The following is an 18,173-nucleotide window of genomic DNA, read 5'->3' as shown; positions in this document are numbered from 1 at the left end:
GGCTGGGTTGATGAGACAGAGGATTGCGCAGTCAGATAGAACAGAGTAAATAGGCATTTTAACATCATAGATTTAGCCGGTGGCAATTTGTGGAATAGACACCGTCTGGAATAACCAATCAGTATTCAGGATTAGACCCATCCGTTGTATAATATGTAATAAACACAAGAGACCAGCAAAATGGATAAAATGGTGAGGCGGTATAGCAGGAACAACAAATCAAATCTAATTTATTTGTGACATGCTTTGTAAACAACAGGTGTAGACTAACAGTGAAATGCTTACTTGCGGGCCCTTCCCAACAATGCAGAAAAAAAGAGAAATAATATAAAAATAATAACACAAGGAATACACAATGAGAAACGATAACTTGGCTATATACACGGGGTACCAGTACAGAGTTGATTTGTGCAGGAGTACAATTACATTACATAGTACAGAGAAGCAATACTCCAAACCACATCTTCATACTACTTGTGAAACATACAGAACTGATACTGAATACTGGTTGTTAGGGTGGGAATGGCTACCCAGACTAACCCCCCCCCCCCCCCCCCACGCTGCTGCTACTCTCTGTTATAATCTTTGCATAGCCACTTTAATAACTCTTACCCACATGTAAATAATTACCTAAATTACCTCGACTCCGGTGCCCCCACACATTGACACATTGACTCTGTACCAGTGCCACCTGAATATAGCCCAGCTATTGTTATTTACTCCTGCTCTTTAATTATTTGTTATTCTTATCTCTTACTTTTTAAGGTATTTTCTTAAAACGGCATTGTTGGTTAAGGGCTTGTAAGCATTTCACTGTAAGGTCTACACCAGTTGTATTCGGCGCATGTGACAAATAACATTTGATGTGAGTTTGATTGGTGTGGGGTGGCCGTAGCTGGGTTTAATGTTTTTGTCTTACTGATTGGTAGGAAGAAGTTTGGTCCAAATCGGATGTTGGGTACTATATTTATTGAATATTATCTAAATCCTATACATTAAAATGTACAATTTGGGTGCAATCAACACAAAAAAAAGACTAACAACACAACCGATTTCAGAACATTCTGAGATGGTAGGTGTGGAAACTCCTCTTTCTTGTGCTCTTTGAGGTGGAACGACCCTTGTTCTTCTACCACCACCCACATCTCTTCTCTTCTTCCCATTTCAACAGCTACCTGCCTGTCTCGTTCCCCCCACCCCAAGGGGATCTTCCAGTCAATCATTTCAATAGCCTTTGAACCTCAAACCCAGAACAGTTATTGTATTTCCTGTGCCCTATAAGAATATGCAAATGCTTAAGAAATGCTCAATTACATATAAACATATATAGAATAGGCGTAGTTCATGGTAAAGTCAAGTGGCTAATGGGAGACTGGCCAGCCAAGTGCCTATTCTGCATGAATTGACTGACTGGTCGATAGACAGCAATGGTCTGACTGAACAGAGCACATGGAACCATCCAAGCATACCACAACCAGGGAAAGGTACCACGGACCCCTCCCGCGGGGCAAAATATTGATTAATTTGCACAGAGGGGTAGCAAGCTGCTGCCCTGGCACATATGTATGTTGTAACCTGCCTGTCTGCAAGACGAGGGGCCAGTGTGAGAAGTCCCAGATAGATGAGCGTAAACAAGTGCAACTCAGCCTGATTAGTCAGGAGACTGCAGACAAACAAACACTTTCACTAAGATTCAACATGTCTAATACTGTTCTATTGGTCACAGGTCAAATCTAAAGTATTAGTAGGCCTACAGAATACGAGTGCAAATAGCCAAAAATGCTTTATGTTCAGACAAGTGCTGCTGAATTTTGGATTGTAGTGGTTTGGTTTGGGGGTCCTCATAGGATAGCCTATATAGGCCTTTCTTTTCTAACCATAAAGGCAATATTTTTCAAACGCAAATTTGCATGTAGGCTACATCAGATAACAATATATTCACATTAAAGCCACAATGACACAAAGCACATTAACATATCAACTTAGAGCTTTTGATATAGAGAAGAATTACAGCATTGTGCATTGAACAGCCATCTCAAAAGCAGCGCCCTATCTCGTAGCCTATTCAGAAGACGAGCCAGCGCAAACCTATAGCCTATATTGTGTTTCAAATGTAAGTTGCCTACACATTGAAACCACCGTTTTAACCACACTGTAACAACTGTATTACAACACCGCAAATCAGTGCTTTATAGCCAACTACGCTTCCCCATATCGGCCGTGCCAACAGACTGAGCCTTTTGAGGTGTGGGAATATATTAACCCAATTCCTTTGATTTTAATTCTCATAACAGACTTGGATCATATGTATATAGTCTATTTGGAAAAAAATCTGAGAACCTTTGTTTTGCTGTTCGCTACATTGTCACAAGAATAACATCTTGCTGTTGCTTCAAGATGAACACTCAGGTTCATAGAGAAATGCACCGTCTTTCTGTATTCATTATTCCTGTGCCCGGTGCCTTTATTCCAAAACGAATCATGCAAATATAGAATATAGACCTGGCTATAATATGAAAAGGTCTTACCGCTTCGACACTTCCAAGCACTGTTGTTGCCAGTGTTTGTATCGGAGGACGCTGTTCCCCGCTCGCTCCCTCCGACGCCATCTTCCTACTGTAGCGGTCTGCTGGAGTGCGGGCAACACACAGAACATAAAACAACGCATTCAGTACCACTTTAACTGCTACGCTGCTGAATGCAAATTTCACATACGACTGTAGCCTCAAATTGTAAAAACACTCGAGAGAAAAATGTGTCTCCGCGGATGAGACAGTCTAGACTAGACCAGACCATGGCATTTCGGGGAGCGCAGGTTGGTTAAGGGCAGTAGGCGTGGACCCTAGGCGTATTCCAGATGAGAATGCGTTCTCAATTTGAAAGGAGGTGCGTTGCGCGGTGGCTAAAGAGTGACAAAAAAAATGTGGTGGGGACAAGTGTAGCCAAGGCTGTGTCCTATTTCTGCCTAAACCCACCATGCCAAGGCTTACAACCTGGGCTACCTCTTATCCTTCCTATGACTGTGTGGAATCGGTGGATGTGTGAATAACATAGCCTGATGAAGGATGGTCTTCATGTTGTGTTGTCATGAGTTATATTAACATGCCGACAGTCAGAGTAAAGGTTTCGGCCTATTGGGATAACGTATGCCTAAGAATGCACCATAGATATAGTAGCCTATATCATTCACTGTTTTGTATAATTATATCAAATATTCAAAGTGCATAATGTCAGCTAAAATATCCAGGAGATACACCTTTTTTACAGGTTATATTTTCCTGCAATTATTACCTCATAGCCTAAACGTTTTTATTAAATGTAGGCCCAAAGACCTATAGGCTTGTAATCTAGATCTGCGGCCTGAGATATGCCTTTGGATCGATAGATCATGTATAATTTCTGGCACCATTTATTTCAATGCTGTCAATAATGGCTCTGCAGTCTCGACAGACGATAGACCATTGATATGAATGAGTTATACTGGGGTTTCCAGATGTACCATTTAGGATTACACAGTTGATTCCTGCTGCCTGATTATTTATTGCCTTGATACACTATTTGGGTCAAATAGCATTGTGATGATGTACAGTAGGCCTGCGATAATTACTGACGGGCGCTTGTGTTTGGACTGTTTTATAGCTGGTGCCATTGCTGCTTTGAAATTACACGCACAGTGGAATACCTTGGTGATGTCACTTCCACAGTGTGTCCCATTTCTCTGTTCCACAGACTCTCTTAGCTTCATACTGTATGTCATAGTTAGAATTAAGTGTGTATAGTACAGTACTGGGTTGTCTCAATTACCACACCTGCAGGTGCAATCAAAGTGGACAGCTGCCAGTCAGTCTGTGCGCTGTTCATTTAAGATGTGGTCCAGGCCCTTGGCTCGCAGACATAGCCTATTATTGTCCTGGCTCCTGTCATGCGTCAAATCCAAAACTCATGTCTAAATCAGATGCAGATCGCTGGACATTGCTGGAGATGTCATGCAGAGATAATATTTTCCATCCATCCCCTTTCTCAATCATCATGCTGAAGGGAAACGTGTCATTAGTTGGAGATTATGGGGACTGTTTGGATGAAAGGGGCTCACTGCCTTCAGAAAGTATTTACACCCCTGGACTTTTCCACATTTTTGTGTTAAAGCCTGAATTCAAAATGTATTATGTTTAACAATACCCCACAATACCTTATAATGTCAAAGTGGAATGATGTTTTTCAAAACGTTTACAAATTAATTATAAATGAAAGCTGAAATGTATTGAAAAAATAAATATTCAACCCCTTTTGTTATGGCAAGTCTAAATACATTCAAGAGTAAATCTGTGCTTAATAAGTCACATAATAAGTTGCATGGACTCACTCCGTGTGCAATAATAGTGTTTAGCATGATTTTTCATGCACATTGAACACATTGAATATCCCTTTGAGCATGGTGAAGTTATTTACACTTTGGAGGGTGTATCAGTACACCCCAGTCATTACAAAGATACAGGCATTTGCCGGAGAAGGGTGACTTTAAAACAGTTACAGAGTTTAATGGCTGTGGTAGGAGAAAACTGAGGATAGAGCAACAATATTGTAGTTACTCCACAACACTAACCTACAGTAAATGACAAAGAGAAAAGAACCAAGCATTTACAGAATACAAATATTCCATAACATGCATCCTGTTTCCAACAAGGTACTAAAGTAATACTGTAAAAAAATGCAGCAAAGAAATTCCATTTTTGCCCTGAATACAAAATGTTATGTTTCTGGCAAATCCAATACAACACATTACTGAGTACCACGCTCCATATTTTCAAGCACAGTGGTGGCTGCATCATATTATGGGTGTGCTTGTAATCGTTAAGGAATGGGGAGTTTTTCAGGACAAAAAAATAATAAAATGGAGCTAAGCACAGGCAAAATCCTAGAGGAAAACCTGATTAAGTCTTCTTTCCACCAGACACTGGGATATTAATTCCCCTTTCAGCAGGACAATAACCTTAAACACAAGGCCAAATGTACACTGGAGCTGCTTGACAGTGAATATCCTTGAGTGGCCGATTTACAGTTATCGTGTCTGGACTATCATTAAATGTCAAGACTTATTTATATCAAATCAGTTCGCCAGGTTTAATTATTACGTGATTAAACTAATCATGTAAACATGAATTAACTAGGAAGTCAGGGCACCACGGAAAATGTTGAGATTTACAGAGTTATAATTTTCTGAATATAACTCTTCAGATATTCAACATCTGATCAATTAGTCATTCTCATTAATGTATTATTATTACCTCATCAGTTCTCATTACTGAACGTCACAAACCCTTGGATATCTGCATGAACCCTAGCCTAAATCATGAATCAGCGACATACAAATTGGCTTAATTATTTATTTACTAACTAAATAAATAAGCACTCAAAATTACATAACAAACAGACAGTAGACGATGATATAAAGAAAAAGTCCCTAGTGGACAAAGCCGGTAGGACGGCTTGGTAGACCAAGGAAAGGGGTGGGGACTGAGAAAGAGCGTGAAATATAATCATTGAAATGTCAGTTGTTGGTATTCTCGTACTAGACTTACGTCATTTCTAGCTGCAGACTAGTAATTATACGTCTAAGATTTGCTCTTATTCTGTAGTGATCGATAGTCTCAGATTTGAACTATTTCCAGCAGTGTATCCAAAACTACAGCTGTATGGTCTCCGTGGTCTATAGAATTGTAGCCATTCCAACATGGGGACTCGCTCGCTGACTTAATGTATATTTTGTAGGAAGTGGGTTTTATACTCTGTGGAAAAATGGGCGGTTCTATGACGCCTAATGTGATGTCTGGGCTCACGGGGGTGTGGCCACTGACTAGTTAATCTTTGTATGAAAATGCATACTCTCATTTAGAAGGTTAACCTCACATTACATCTTTTCACAAGTAGTTTCATGTTTGATCACATACGTTTCACAATATTTAGATGTAAACCTGACAGCTGGGAAATGTACACTTTAAGAGTTATAGTTATGTGTGTTTCCTGTCCTTCATGAGATCACCAAATGAAGCACACAAATCACGACTGTCCCTTAAGTGTCCACGGACCATTCCCACATTCTCAAAAGTAGAAACATTGCTTAGTTCTCTCATTTTGGAGATTAGGAGTTTTGAACAAAGAGAAACTCTTTGTTCTGGTAGACTCTCTCCCTCAGTTCTGCATGGCAGTTTCTACCAGGTATTTATGACCATTGTAAAACCTGACGTGTGAGAGAGAAGGAGAGACAAGGAGGGGGGGAGCCACGATATACACCCAAAAGGCCATGTTGTGACAGTCCCCCTCTGGTGGGTTCAATCTTGTGATTATCCTGCAAGTTGCAAACCAACATAAAAATAATGACCACGTGATGTCCTGGTTGTGGATCATTGTTGCAGTCCCCCTCTGGTGGCCGACCCGGGTAGGATTTCTACAAGCGGAACAGGCCGCCACAAGGATGGGCAGCAGATGTCCGGATTTGGATTGCCGTTCCGGACCCGTCGTCTGGTTGTCCAGACTGGAAGATCTGGGCAATAACTTAGGCAGATGTTAACAACGCACGCACACTCACAAAATATATAATTGCATTTCTTTCCAAATGAGCGGTGTGGTGATGGTGTGGTGTGGTGATGGTGTGGTGTGGTGATGGTTGAATGGTTGCATGATGGTGATGGTTGTATGGGGACTTTGTTTATGGCTCTATTGCTTCCTAAGTGTCAAAGGAACTGAAACATAAAGGAATGAAAGCATAAACAAAAGATATACAAAATATAGTTATCACAACAATCATCTAATTGGACTGTATTCTACATACTTTCAAGATCTTGGCAAAATTACCCTATCATGGCATTGTCTAATGATCAAAGTTGGGGCTGAACATTTGTTCTCATTTGTTACTGACAGTTACCCTCTGTGTGTAACTTACTGTGTGTAAACTGTGGACTCCGGCGCTGCTGTAAGATATACAAAACAGCTATTTTTAAACCGCTGAAGGGGGCTACTATTCCTGTTCACTCGGCCTAATTGAAAACTGACTCGGGGCCAAATCTGGCTAATCATGTTTAGGCTAATTGGCTGTCCAGTGTTCCCAGGGCCAGGCGGCGGCTAGGCTTAGGCGGGGGCAAGGAGGGGGCCAGGGGCATCACAGCATAAAATATTGATATGGGACTGGCCAGGTCTGGATAGTGGGGGTTAGGGAACAGTAGACCTGAGCTGCATCCCAAATGGCTCATTATTCACTTTAGAGTGCACTACCTTTGAAATAGGATGCCATTTGGGAGAAGTAGACCTGCCCTACCTCCCATGGAGGACCCCATGTGAATGGTAATCTAACGAAGCCTTATTTTACATGACGCTCATACAATATGCTCATGCAATGTACTGCAGAACTATTAGTCTTAAGCTGAGGTCAACCACAGCACTTATCTCAAGCTTATAACAATATACAAAGTTGTTATGGGATGCTCATCATTTTTTTGTAGAGCAATATTATGATGGAGATAAATGCATCATAGGAAATGTGTTGTCGTACACCAAAACTGGTCCTTAGGCCCCACAGGCTTTAAGCCTTGTGTAATTGATATCCTACCTAAAAGAGGTGATTAAAAGAAGTCCTCATGCATGCCCCTACATATTGACCCAAGATCATTCGAGGAGGGTAAATCTGATCCTAGATATGTTTCTAACACACAGTATAAGGAGTGTCTTCCCTGGGGGATGTGAGGACACTCAGGACAGCCCACAGAGGAAGTAGCAATCAGAAAGAGAGAGAGAGATAGGGCGAGAGAGAGATAGAGAGGCCTCTGTAACTGGAGATGTGTGGACTGGACTGATAGTGATAGATGAGGCCAGCTATGGGGAACTGACCTGAGGCTAGGCTACATGCCCCTCTTCCTCTCTCCCCCCATCCCTCTTTTGGGACTTGGCTCACAGTGACTCGCTCATTGTCGGGACACACAGTAGGCACAATAGTTTCCTGTTGGCGACGAGGTGGGAAGGAGTGGGAGGAGGGGTACCAGTGTGCTCGTGCGTTTGGGTCATTCGGCAGACAGACCCGACGGCCCAGATGAAATGACTCTGTCCCAGATGAATCTCATGTCCTGGCGAGAGCTTCAAATGGGGAGACACAGAGGGTCCGGATAGTGACTAGTGACCAACAGAAAGAGAGAGAGAGAGAGAGAGAGAGAGAGAGAGAGAGAGAGAGAGAAGGAAGAGGGGAGGGGAGGGAGAAGAGGAGGAGGGGATGGAGAACGGAACTGGGCCACATCTCTTCCTGATTGTCCTGAGTGGATGCCAATGGCTGAAGCAGACCTCTCTGTTGCGTCACCACCGCGGCCCGCGGCTGAACAACAGTCACCACTGTCCTCTCTGCCCAAGCTTTTTCCTCTCTCTCTAAAACTTTGGGCCAACATCTTCTGTTTGAGGAGCAGGAGGAGCAGGCGAAGCAGGAGGAGCAGGTGGATTAGGTCGAACAAGTGGAGCAGGAGTGTGTTTACCCATAATAGGGAATTTTGTAAATAAGAAATTGTATTTGTCATAGCAATTACCCATTGCAAGATCTACATATACTTCTACAGATCAAAACACAAACTGGTTTGAAATGATATGACAAACCACAAAGGAATAGACAATGAAGACAGGTTTCTAGGGAGATAAACGTGTGAGGCATGCAGCAAGACTGTCAGGGAGAGATCCCAGCATTCTGTTTGGAAGGAGGTGTGGAAAACGTTAGGTCTGCACTATGGCAAGCATGGGCTAAAAAAAATAGGCATACTGTCACGTTCACCAGATTCACAGATAGAACAATGAGCCAGATGTTTAATCGGATGTATAAATTTGAAGGATCCGGTTGGCATTTCCACGCACCATCAAATATGGTGATGAGAGGAAGCACAGGGGCCGGCAGTGGGAGAAGATGGAGCGAGATGGATTTTTTCTGACATTCTGCAAATTTTCTCCTTGATGAAACATTTTATCTCAATACAGTTTTCTGTTACCAAAACTAGAATCTGTTATGAACCGACTTGAATATGTTTTGGACACTTTACCCTTTGCAAAAGTTTCAATTTTTATATATATTTTTTTTAGAAGTGCAAGGTTGAATTTCATTATTGTACAAGAGCACTTCACAGAGTAGGCGTTGCCTAACAGAAATATGCAAATACATGCTAGAATGCGCCAATAGGATCTCGCTTGCTTGTGCTTGGCTCTGCCCACCTCCTTGCTTGGTCTGCCCACTATGATTCATTTTCTCTTATTGGAAAAGACAGGCTGTGGTCTATCTTGGGTTAGTTTAAAAAACCTTTGCCGAATAGGTGCAGTGAATTGTGATGTTTTACAGGGTCAACCATAGTAGTAGGCACCCCTGAAGCAAATTAGGTTTAAGTGCCTCACTCAAGGGCACATCAACAGATTTTTCAGTTACTGGGCCACAGCTCTAACTGCTAGGCTACCTGCCGTACATACATGAACTTGAGAGGGTTTCCCGCCCCCTCCCTCGCCCCCCCCCCCCCCCCCAACCACCCACTCAGGCTTTCATATTGACTCCTAGCCTAGGGGTTGTGAATGTGATACTGGCACCAAGCGTCATAGAGAAAGACACCCTTGTTCAAAAACGGTCCCCGACATCAGTTCAAATGGATGTAGAAACTTGATGACTTTAACACCAACATGGCAGTCAACCCTACCAGGAAGTTACATGTTACAGACAAACTCATTCAGGAGTTGGCCCACAAATACTATTGTGTAGATCAATGATCCTGAATAAAGTTATGTGTAACACTAAGCTTATCAGATTTCAACTTTGACTCTATTTAGCATTTCAGAACCAACCTCTTTAATTACAGTCGGTGTCTCTTTCTCAAGTAGATGGAAGAATGGAAGAATTGTGTTTATGAAACATGTCCGTTGGGATCCAAGTCAAAATGCAGACAGCCGTCAAACTCTCATTTGGAATTACAGTAGCCCTATAACCTATACTTTCACAGAAAGTGATAACCTATATTTGGCTTAGGCAGGTAATGAAGATATACTGATCCATCTAGTCAGCTCTTCATCACAACCACACACTTACTGGTTAGTCTCTCTAGACATCCGCCTTCCACAATTTAAAAACGCTCCGACCTAGGGTCTGGTTATCCAGACTACTTACTGGTTAGTCTCTCTAGACATCCGCCTTCCACAATTTAAAAACGCTCCGACCTAGGGTCTGGTTATCCAGACTACTTACTGGTTAGTCTCTCTAGACATCCGCCTTCCACAATTTAAAAACGCTCCGACCTAGAGTCTGGTTATCCAGACTACTTACTGGTGGTGGTGGTATGTGCTTGAAGTGCAAACAACTCTGTGCTTACATTAAGTAATACAGATAGTAGGTTCTCTGCCTTACAAACATTTAAACAGTTTGAGCATTTAAAATCAGGGATGGTGATGTGTTCTGTTGAATATATGTTATTTATTTAACCTTTATTTAACTAGGCAAGTCAGTTATGAACAAATTCTTATTTTACAATGACGGCCTACCCCAGCAAAACCCTCCCCTAACCCGGTCTACGCTGGACCAATTGTGTGCCACCCTATGGAACTCCCGATCAAGGCTGGTTGTGATACAGCCCGGGATCAAACCAGGGTCTGTAGTGACACCTCTAGCACTGAGATGCAGTGCCTTAGACACCTGTCACTCTGGAGCCTGGGAAAATAGTGTCTAAAATGTTCATGCATTAAAACATCATCTGGATTCAAATTAATTATAATGTGGGAGATGGGGAGTCTGATGACACAGTAGTATACTCATCCATGGGATCAATAGTGGACGGCCGGGGTAGGGAATGGGAATGGGGGCGTGCTCGGTCCGCTTTTTCCTGTAGTCCACAATCAAGACAAAGGAGATGATTGTGGACTACAGGAAAAAGAGGACCGAGCACATCCCCATTCTCATCGATGGGGCTGAGGTGGAGCCTACATGTACATATTACCTCAACTAACCGGTACCCCCGCACATTGACTCTGTACCGGTACCCCCTCTGTATATAGTCTCGCTATTGTTATTGTTTACTTGTTACTTTTATTTCTTACTCTTATACGTATTTTTTTTTTAACTATGGGGCTTGTAAACATTTTACTGTAACCTGTTGTATTTGATGCATTTGACGAATACAATTTGATTTGATTTGAATAGACAGTTACTGCCAAAGCTCTGTGGTAATGTGTTGCCCCCTTTTGGTCAGCATTGGGTGTGACTGCAGTTGGGACCTCAGCAGGGCTAGTGATAGAGCAGGGCTAGTGATATAGCAGGGCTAGTGATAGAGCAGGGCTAGTGATAGAGCAGGGCTAGTGATAGAGCAGGGCTAGTGGTAGAGCACGGCTAGTGTCCAACAGTTTGATTGGTGCAAACAGCTGTATCTACCAGTCCTCTGGGTTCAAATACTATTTAAATTGTTTCAAATGCTTTGAGTGTTTTCTCTAGCCTCCCAACTATCCCAGGTGGGCGGGGTTTACAGTTTGGAGACTATTTCCTTGGTTCCATTGGGCCACGCATGTTCAATCAAGCCCAGGTAAAGTAGGCAATTTAATATGATTTCAAATCATATTTTAACCCAGGACTTTAATCCATGCTGTAGAAAAATATATTAAGACTTTAAAATTATGAAACAAAAATACAGTATATTTTTGCCGGTTTATTGAGCTTTACTCTGATATCAACACTGAGTCATTGACACAACCTTGTGAGAGGACAGAAACACAAGGTGTCTGTTTAACAGTTGTACAGCCTGTTGAGACGGGTGATGTCGCTCTGGCTCATCTGGGAGGCGTTGCCAATCTCCACGTTCTGGTTGGGGATGGGAACCATGGTGGGCTGGTTGTTCTTGGAGAAGGCGTACCTACAATCACATCACACCATCATGAACACTTGGGATGAGTGGGGGTAGGCTTACCATATTATTATATTTTTGGGCATGGTTTTACGCTTATCTAGACAGGTTAGAAGTAGAATCGGTCAGATAGATGAAAGGGACACAGTAGGAAGGGTGGATCCAAGAATCGGATTGAACATAAAGTTAAATTCCACATAAATAACATGTGCTAGGAGCCAGGTGTCTTCCTGTTAAACCACAGGCTCTGTACAGAATTAGAATTCTATGAGGCTGGTTAGGCAATTATTCAACTGACTAAGCATCTACTGGTGTGAAAGTGGTAAAAGAATGGTGACTAACCTGTGGTACTGCATGACGGAGTTGTAGTCATAGGCCGTTCCCTGGTTCAGGGTGGCGATCTTGTTGAAGTTGTGCTCCATGCCTGGAATAGAGAGAATTTGTTAGATTTACCATGCCCTAATAAATAAATGCAACGGTTGGTGACCGATGCAACAGTGTGTGTGTTTGCCCGCATATGTACTGTACATGTTTGTGTGTGCGTGTGGACATTCAAAGAATATAATAGACTGTCTGTGTATGTACATGGTTATATGGGGACATGGGAATGTGAAAGGGATCCTACCGGACTGGACATTCTGGAGGAGAACGCGGATGTGATTGTCACGGTCGCTGCGGGTCTGTTCGTGGTTGAAGCCCAGGGCATGGAGGAGCTCGTGCTGGGTGGTGCCGTGGTACACACAGCCGGATCGGCTCAGAGACACAACCTGGGCATTGCCAGAACGACCAACATAGGACCAGCACCTGCCATGAATGGGTTGGACAGAGTTGTAACAGTGCAATTCGTTTTAATTGTCTCTGTCAGACCCACACAAATGCACTTATACACACACACTCTTACCAGAAGTGTGTCATGCCTTATAATGCAGTTTCGTGTCTCACACTGAACTGTCCTAACCAATGATGTATATAAACCCTGGATGACTGACACTGGGTGCTGTATTGAAGGCACCACAGCAATCTTGATACTCCTCCTCTATTGTAATTTCTTGGGGGGGATGCAAAATCAATGCATTTATTAAAGATGAAATATGCAGAAATGGCTCCTCCATTTCCTGGTTGCTAAAATTCTAATAGTTCGACTTATTTCAGTTTGTGACAGAACAAGCACCCAGAGTGTAGAGAATCATTGTACCATCTAAACTGCTGTGACATATATTTTGTTTGAAGCTGGTGTACAAAACTGAAAGGGGAAGTATAGAAATAGCGCACGTAGAATAGGTCTACTGCTTCTTAGGTTTGCTTTCAACGAAAATGACAGATCTATAACTCAAATCTCTATGTGAATTTGGTCAGATTTCCCCAAAAGTTGACACATTTATTATTTTACAGACGGCTTGATGCATCATTTTAAATTATATTGTGTGAGCTAAACATACAAATATATAAAAACATTTTCCTGGAAGTAGAGAGTACTAATGTTACTGTCCCCACTACAAAATATATATATATATATATATATATATATATATATATATATATATATATATATAATTGGTCCTAACTCAGCCTGGTTCTGCACGTCATAAAGATCCTCATGTAGAATAGTAGGACCTATGAATTATATGTAATTCCATAGTGCATGTACCCGTTCTGGGACTGGATGTGCAAGTAGTCTCTTTGGTTGGTGCGCTTGATGAAGTTGATGCAGGAGAAGCCTGCAAAGGACTGCAGACCACGCTCAATGACTTCCAGCTCCCTGGTGGCTGGCAGGACACAGATGGAACAAGAAAAACTACTGTTAAAAAACGACTACTGTATCATGAAACTTGCTACACAATACAGTTAATGGCCAGTAACACGGTTGGGGAATAATAGATTACATGTAATCTGTTACATATAAGGGATTACAAAAAACGGTATCTGTAATCCGTTACATTGCCAGCAAAAATAGTATGATTACTTCGCAAAAATGATTACTTCGAGGATTACCCTTAAATTCAGAAAGGATGTTTGCGAAAAAAAATCATTGACACTTCTCTGTTTTCTCAATGACATTCAAATCAGAGTTGAAAAAAGGCACAAGTTTAAATTTGTTCCATCTGAGCAAGTCTGACCACAAATCAGAGACCACTATGATGACACAAAATCTGTTCGATGGATCGCGGGAAAAGAGCAGGAATTGGCTTTGTAGGATAAAGCCCAAGCTATCTTCCAACGACTGCTGTCGGCATCCAAAGATTATTCAATTTGAATAAACGTTTAGAGGTAAGGATGACAGCAGTGGTGCAGTCTACGGCGATACGGATATCCCTTATTATTGATGTCTACATAGGGCATTGATGTGAATCACACTGCTGCTTTCTCATTTAGCTATTTGTGTATGGCTGTTCACAATTCTAAATATGTATTTGAACCCAATAATGGTTGAATTCAATACATTTACGGTGCCTATCAATCATTGTTTTTGAAACCAGTGAAAAATGGGCTTGCAACAGCTGCATAGTGCAGATCGCAGCCTATGGAATAAAGTGGGGCTTTAAGTGCTCAATATAATTCATGTTGATCAAAAAAATCCATAGGCCTAATGGACACAAACTCGCACACTTTTGATAGACTTAAAGGGGTAATCTGTAGTTGCTACATCAATTATTTGAACAAATAAATGATATAAATCCATTAATTATTGAAAGATATAACTTATAAATGCTGTATGAATTTAGTTCAACTCCATGAGATCCCAAAATATAATCTTGTTTTTCTCCGATGTTTGTAAATATTCTAAATGTAAAGAAACACTGTATAGTCTTTTAACATGATTAAAACAATAATGTTTATATCATGGATGGTCAGTTCTTGCATCCATAGCTCTGTCTACTATCTGAGAAGTTACATTTCTCCAGGCCCATCCCTCAGCTTTTTACCAAAACAGAGGCAGGGCAAGTATTTCCAAGTCATTTTCTTGAAGATCAAGGGGTATAACATGTATTATAATGACTGGAATACTGATAGACTTAGTTTTTAATGTAAAGATATCATTTATTCATATTTATTATATGTAGTAGAAAGCGATGGGTTAGAAGAAGCCTACATAACCAACCTATAAAGTAGAATGTAACATCCACACATGGCCAGGTATGTAAACTTTAACATTGATTTATCCTGCAATAGATGTAGTTCAATTGGTAACATACTTTTTTGTCTTCTTCTAATGCCTCTTAAGGGGAAAGTAATCTAAAAGTAACTGAATGTAATCAGATTACGTTACTGAGTTTGGGTAATCCAAAAGTTACATTACTGATTAGAATTTTGGACAGGTAATTAGTAACTAACGGATTACATTTAGAAAGTAACCTACCCAACCCTGGCCAGTAATGATTAGTTGTTACTTATATGGCCTATTTATATAGCTTTATACAGTAGTTTGGGACTCATGTACAGATGTAGGACATTAATATGTAGTGTAAAAGGGCTTCTGAAGTTTATAATTTACACTTTAAAATGTAAGACTTGATTTGAGTCTTTTTTGTTTGATGAAACCCTACATAAAAATTCCATGAATTACAATCCACATTTGCTGTTGCTGCAGGATTATTTTCCTGCTCTAGCAAACTAGCTCAAGTTAATATCCAACATCGTTAAATAAGATATGATCATGACATGGTACTTACAGTACTGATTGGCGATGACGTAGGGCACATAGACTCTGCCGTCGCTGGACTTGGGCCACATGCAGCCGCGAGATGTGCAGGGGTCAGCGTTCCTCTCAGCCTCATTGACGTAGGCGATGTCATCCACAATCAAGGGCTCGTTGCGGGTATGCACTGGAGGAACGGGGACAGGACAGGACGTCAAAGTGTGACACCTTGGATCAGTTTCCCTGATACTGATTAAGCCTAGTCCTGGACTGAAAAGCAATGCGATAATGTATAGTTTTTTTCTAATACATCTTTATTTCATATTTTATATCACTCATAATGTAATCTGAAAGTGTTGGCGGGTATTGTATATCACAATTTAAAAACTGTCTTACCAACATTCCTGTTGGCCTTCTCCAGCAGCTCAGAGACAGAGAGCTCCTATGGCACCATGCAGCAAAGACAGAGAGAAATAATGTATTTGACAAATCAGCAAACATCTTACTATGAATAGTTAGGTTGTTTCACAAAATATGCATACGTCCACACTTACATGGACGACACACACACATGCATGGATGCAGACACAAAACACATACAGTAGAGAGTTTAGTAGAGTTTTTACTCACCTCCTCGGCCCAGGCGGCCACTACAAGCAGGGCCAGAAGGCCCAGAGTGTACTTCAATGCAGACATGTCAACAAACAACCTGCCAGGGTTAGACACTGTCAATAACTCTGAATACCACCACAGAAAGTAATTGACTTACTGTAACTTTCCTGTAGTACAGGTGTAGGATCTTAATTTGATCACATTGTTGTTGCAGGAAATGCAAATATGTAGTACATTCAAGGCTTGTAATGCTTCTAAAGTTTGTAATTTCCACTTAAAATGTCAGACTTGATTTGCTCTAACATAAAATGCATCAACGCCTACATAAATGTCCATTAATTATAACCACCTTTCCTTTTGCCTCAGGATTATTTTCCTGCTGAGAAACTGGTCATATTAAGATCCTACACATGTAGCTTGCATGATATAGCTAGAGAATGCAAAGCACATGAACAACACTCTTACCTTTCGGGAAATGAAGTGAGGTTGGTTTACTGGTCCAGACACTGCACCTTATATAGTGGAATCTACCGGAACATTATCAATTTTTGGACGAGTTTGGCAATGACATTGAAAACACCCCTTTCTGCTGATAAGATGCAGATATGTTGTCTCGATGACATATGGCTAATTCTCAGACTTATCAGAAAAAGTTAGAGAGCCTTTCCTAACTTCTCTATTCCTTGAAAATGCCATTTAATATTTTGCAAATAACCATGGCCTGAGTTCTGTCAGTAAGATAATCACAAAACCAATAATAATCATGAAACCCCTGTGGATTACTTGTTGGCTATTGCTAGCAAAGTATTGAGGACATCTATTTCTGTAAATAGCCTAAAAGAAAGGCTTTGGCTATAATTTATCTGGTTATTCAGCAAGTTTCCTCTATCAGCATCCAGCCCAATATCATTGTGAATAGGCTTAGAAGTTCTGATATAGGTGGCAGTACTCATTTTGGGTGCCGGTACTGTTTATATTTAGGTGCAGGAGCTCCACAATATTTTTTAGCTAATATTCTATAAGAGGCACAGGAGCTAAATCAGTAGAAATTTGAGGTGCCGGTACTCAGCTCCGGTGAGCTCCTGCCCAAGTCAAACACTGCTCCTGAACTTATTTAGGCTTGCCATAACAAAGGGATGGAATACTTATTGACTCCCAATACATTTCAGCTTTTCATTTTTTATTAATTTATAAAAATGTCTAAAATCATAACTCCACTTTGGTTATTGTATGTCGGCTAGTGACAAAAAAAATAGAAATGTAATACATGTTAATTTCAGGCTGTAACACAACAAAATGTGCAAAAAGTCAAGGGGTGTGAACACTTTCTGAAGGCACTCTAAGTAAGTAAGCCTTGTCCGAGCCAGAACTGCACACAGTTTTACTGTACTGCTCAATAAAATGATTGATATGAGGTAAAATGAATGTACATTTAGGTTCATCGACCAATGTCAGCAAAGAGTTGAGCCTAATCTTTTTAATTTAAAACTTTGACATTGTATAGACTTAGTATACTGTATGTATATTCATATGATATGCGTCATTAGCCAAACTATGCATTTTTGTGATAAGCAGTCACAACTGTTCGCCCTTTACTGTGACAGCAACACTATGGAAGTCGGTTAATCTGCGTCTTCAAGTTGTCTTGAATGTTGGCTCATGCTGTATATTTCATATACATAATATTACTTAATTTAAAAAAAAATCTCTGATCAAAAGAATAATATGGCTCAAGGGTGGGTGGGAGGTGTGACCCTTTCTGTCCAATGAGGACATTTCTGTACAATATTAACTATTAAGGGAACCAATTAGACCCTTCTGACACATCCAGAAAATAATTGGATGTTGGTGTAAATGTCAGTGTGAAGCCAAAGGCTCAGAATTACACAACAATAACTTTTCTATTCTATAGAATTGGGACATTTGAGTGTCCTAAATCACTATTATTTGTGAAATGTTTTTATAAATCATAATACTAGCTACACCTAGTATTATTTTTCTTATTTTACTGTAGCTAAATTAATTGGTCTTATGTTTTA

General features: G+C 40.8%; 2 protein-coding genes across 3 annotated transcripts in view; both read right to left on the bottom strand.

Moving 5' to 3' along the window:
* The window catches only part of LOC110502295 (cortactin-binding protein 2), a 103,365-nt gene extending 100,588 nt beyond the window's left edge, over positions 1-2,777 (bottom strand). The window contains 1 exon segment of the mRNA XM_090215595.1: positions 2,529-2,777. Coding sequence (XP_090071721.1) covers positions 2,529-2,609 — 81 coding nt within the window. The 5' untranslated portion in view covers positions 2,610-2,777.
* An 8,896-nt stretch (positions 2,778-11,673) lies between these two features.
* Positions 11,674-17,662, bottom strand: LOC110499430 (high choriolytic enzyme 2). Of its 2 annotated transcripts, XM_021576574.3 has the most exons (8): positions 16,600-17,662; positions 16,153-16,231; positions 15,919-15,964; positions 15,557-15,709; positions 13,534-13,651; positions 12,511-12,689; positions 12,228-12,309; positions 11,674-11,894 (listed from the first exon to the last, which is right to left on the bottom strand). In XM_021576574.3, exons 2-8 carry the CDS (start codon positions 16,216-16,218, stop codon positions 11,768-11,770), a joined length of 771 nt encoding a protein of 256 aa, XP_021432249.3. In that variant the 5' UTR covers positions 16,219-16,231; positions 16,600-17,662; the 3' UTR covers positions 11,674-11,767. The 2 variants fall into 2 exon arrangements, with proteins under 2 accessions (XP_021432249.3, XP_090068186.1); XM_090212060.1 differs by lacking the exon at positions 16,600-17,662 and having other exon boundaries at positions 16,153-16,280.
* Between the last annotated feature and the right edge of the window lie 511 nt (positions 17,663-18,173).

This window comes from Oncorhynchus mykiss, chromosome 2, assembly GCF_057628025.1.
Source record: "Oncorhynchus mykiss isolate SJ-2025 chromosome 2, ASM5762802v1, whole genome shotgun sequence".
Classification (NCBI taxonomy): domain Eukaryota; kingdom Metazoa; phylum Chordata; class Actinopteri; order Salmoniformes; family Salmonidae; genus Oncorhynchus; species Oncorhynchus mykiss.
Note: the sequence above shows the minus strand (reverse complement) of the source record. Positions and strands in the feature narration are given on the sequence as shown.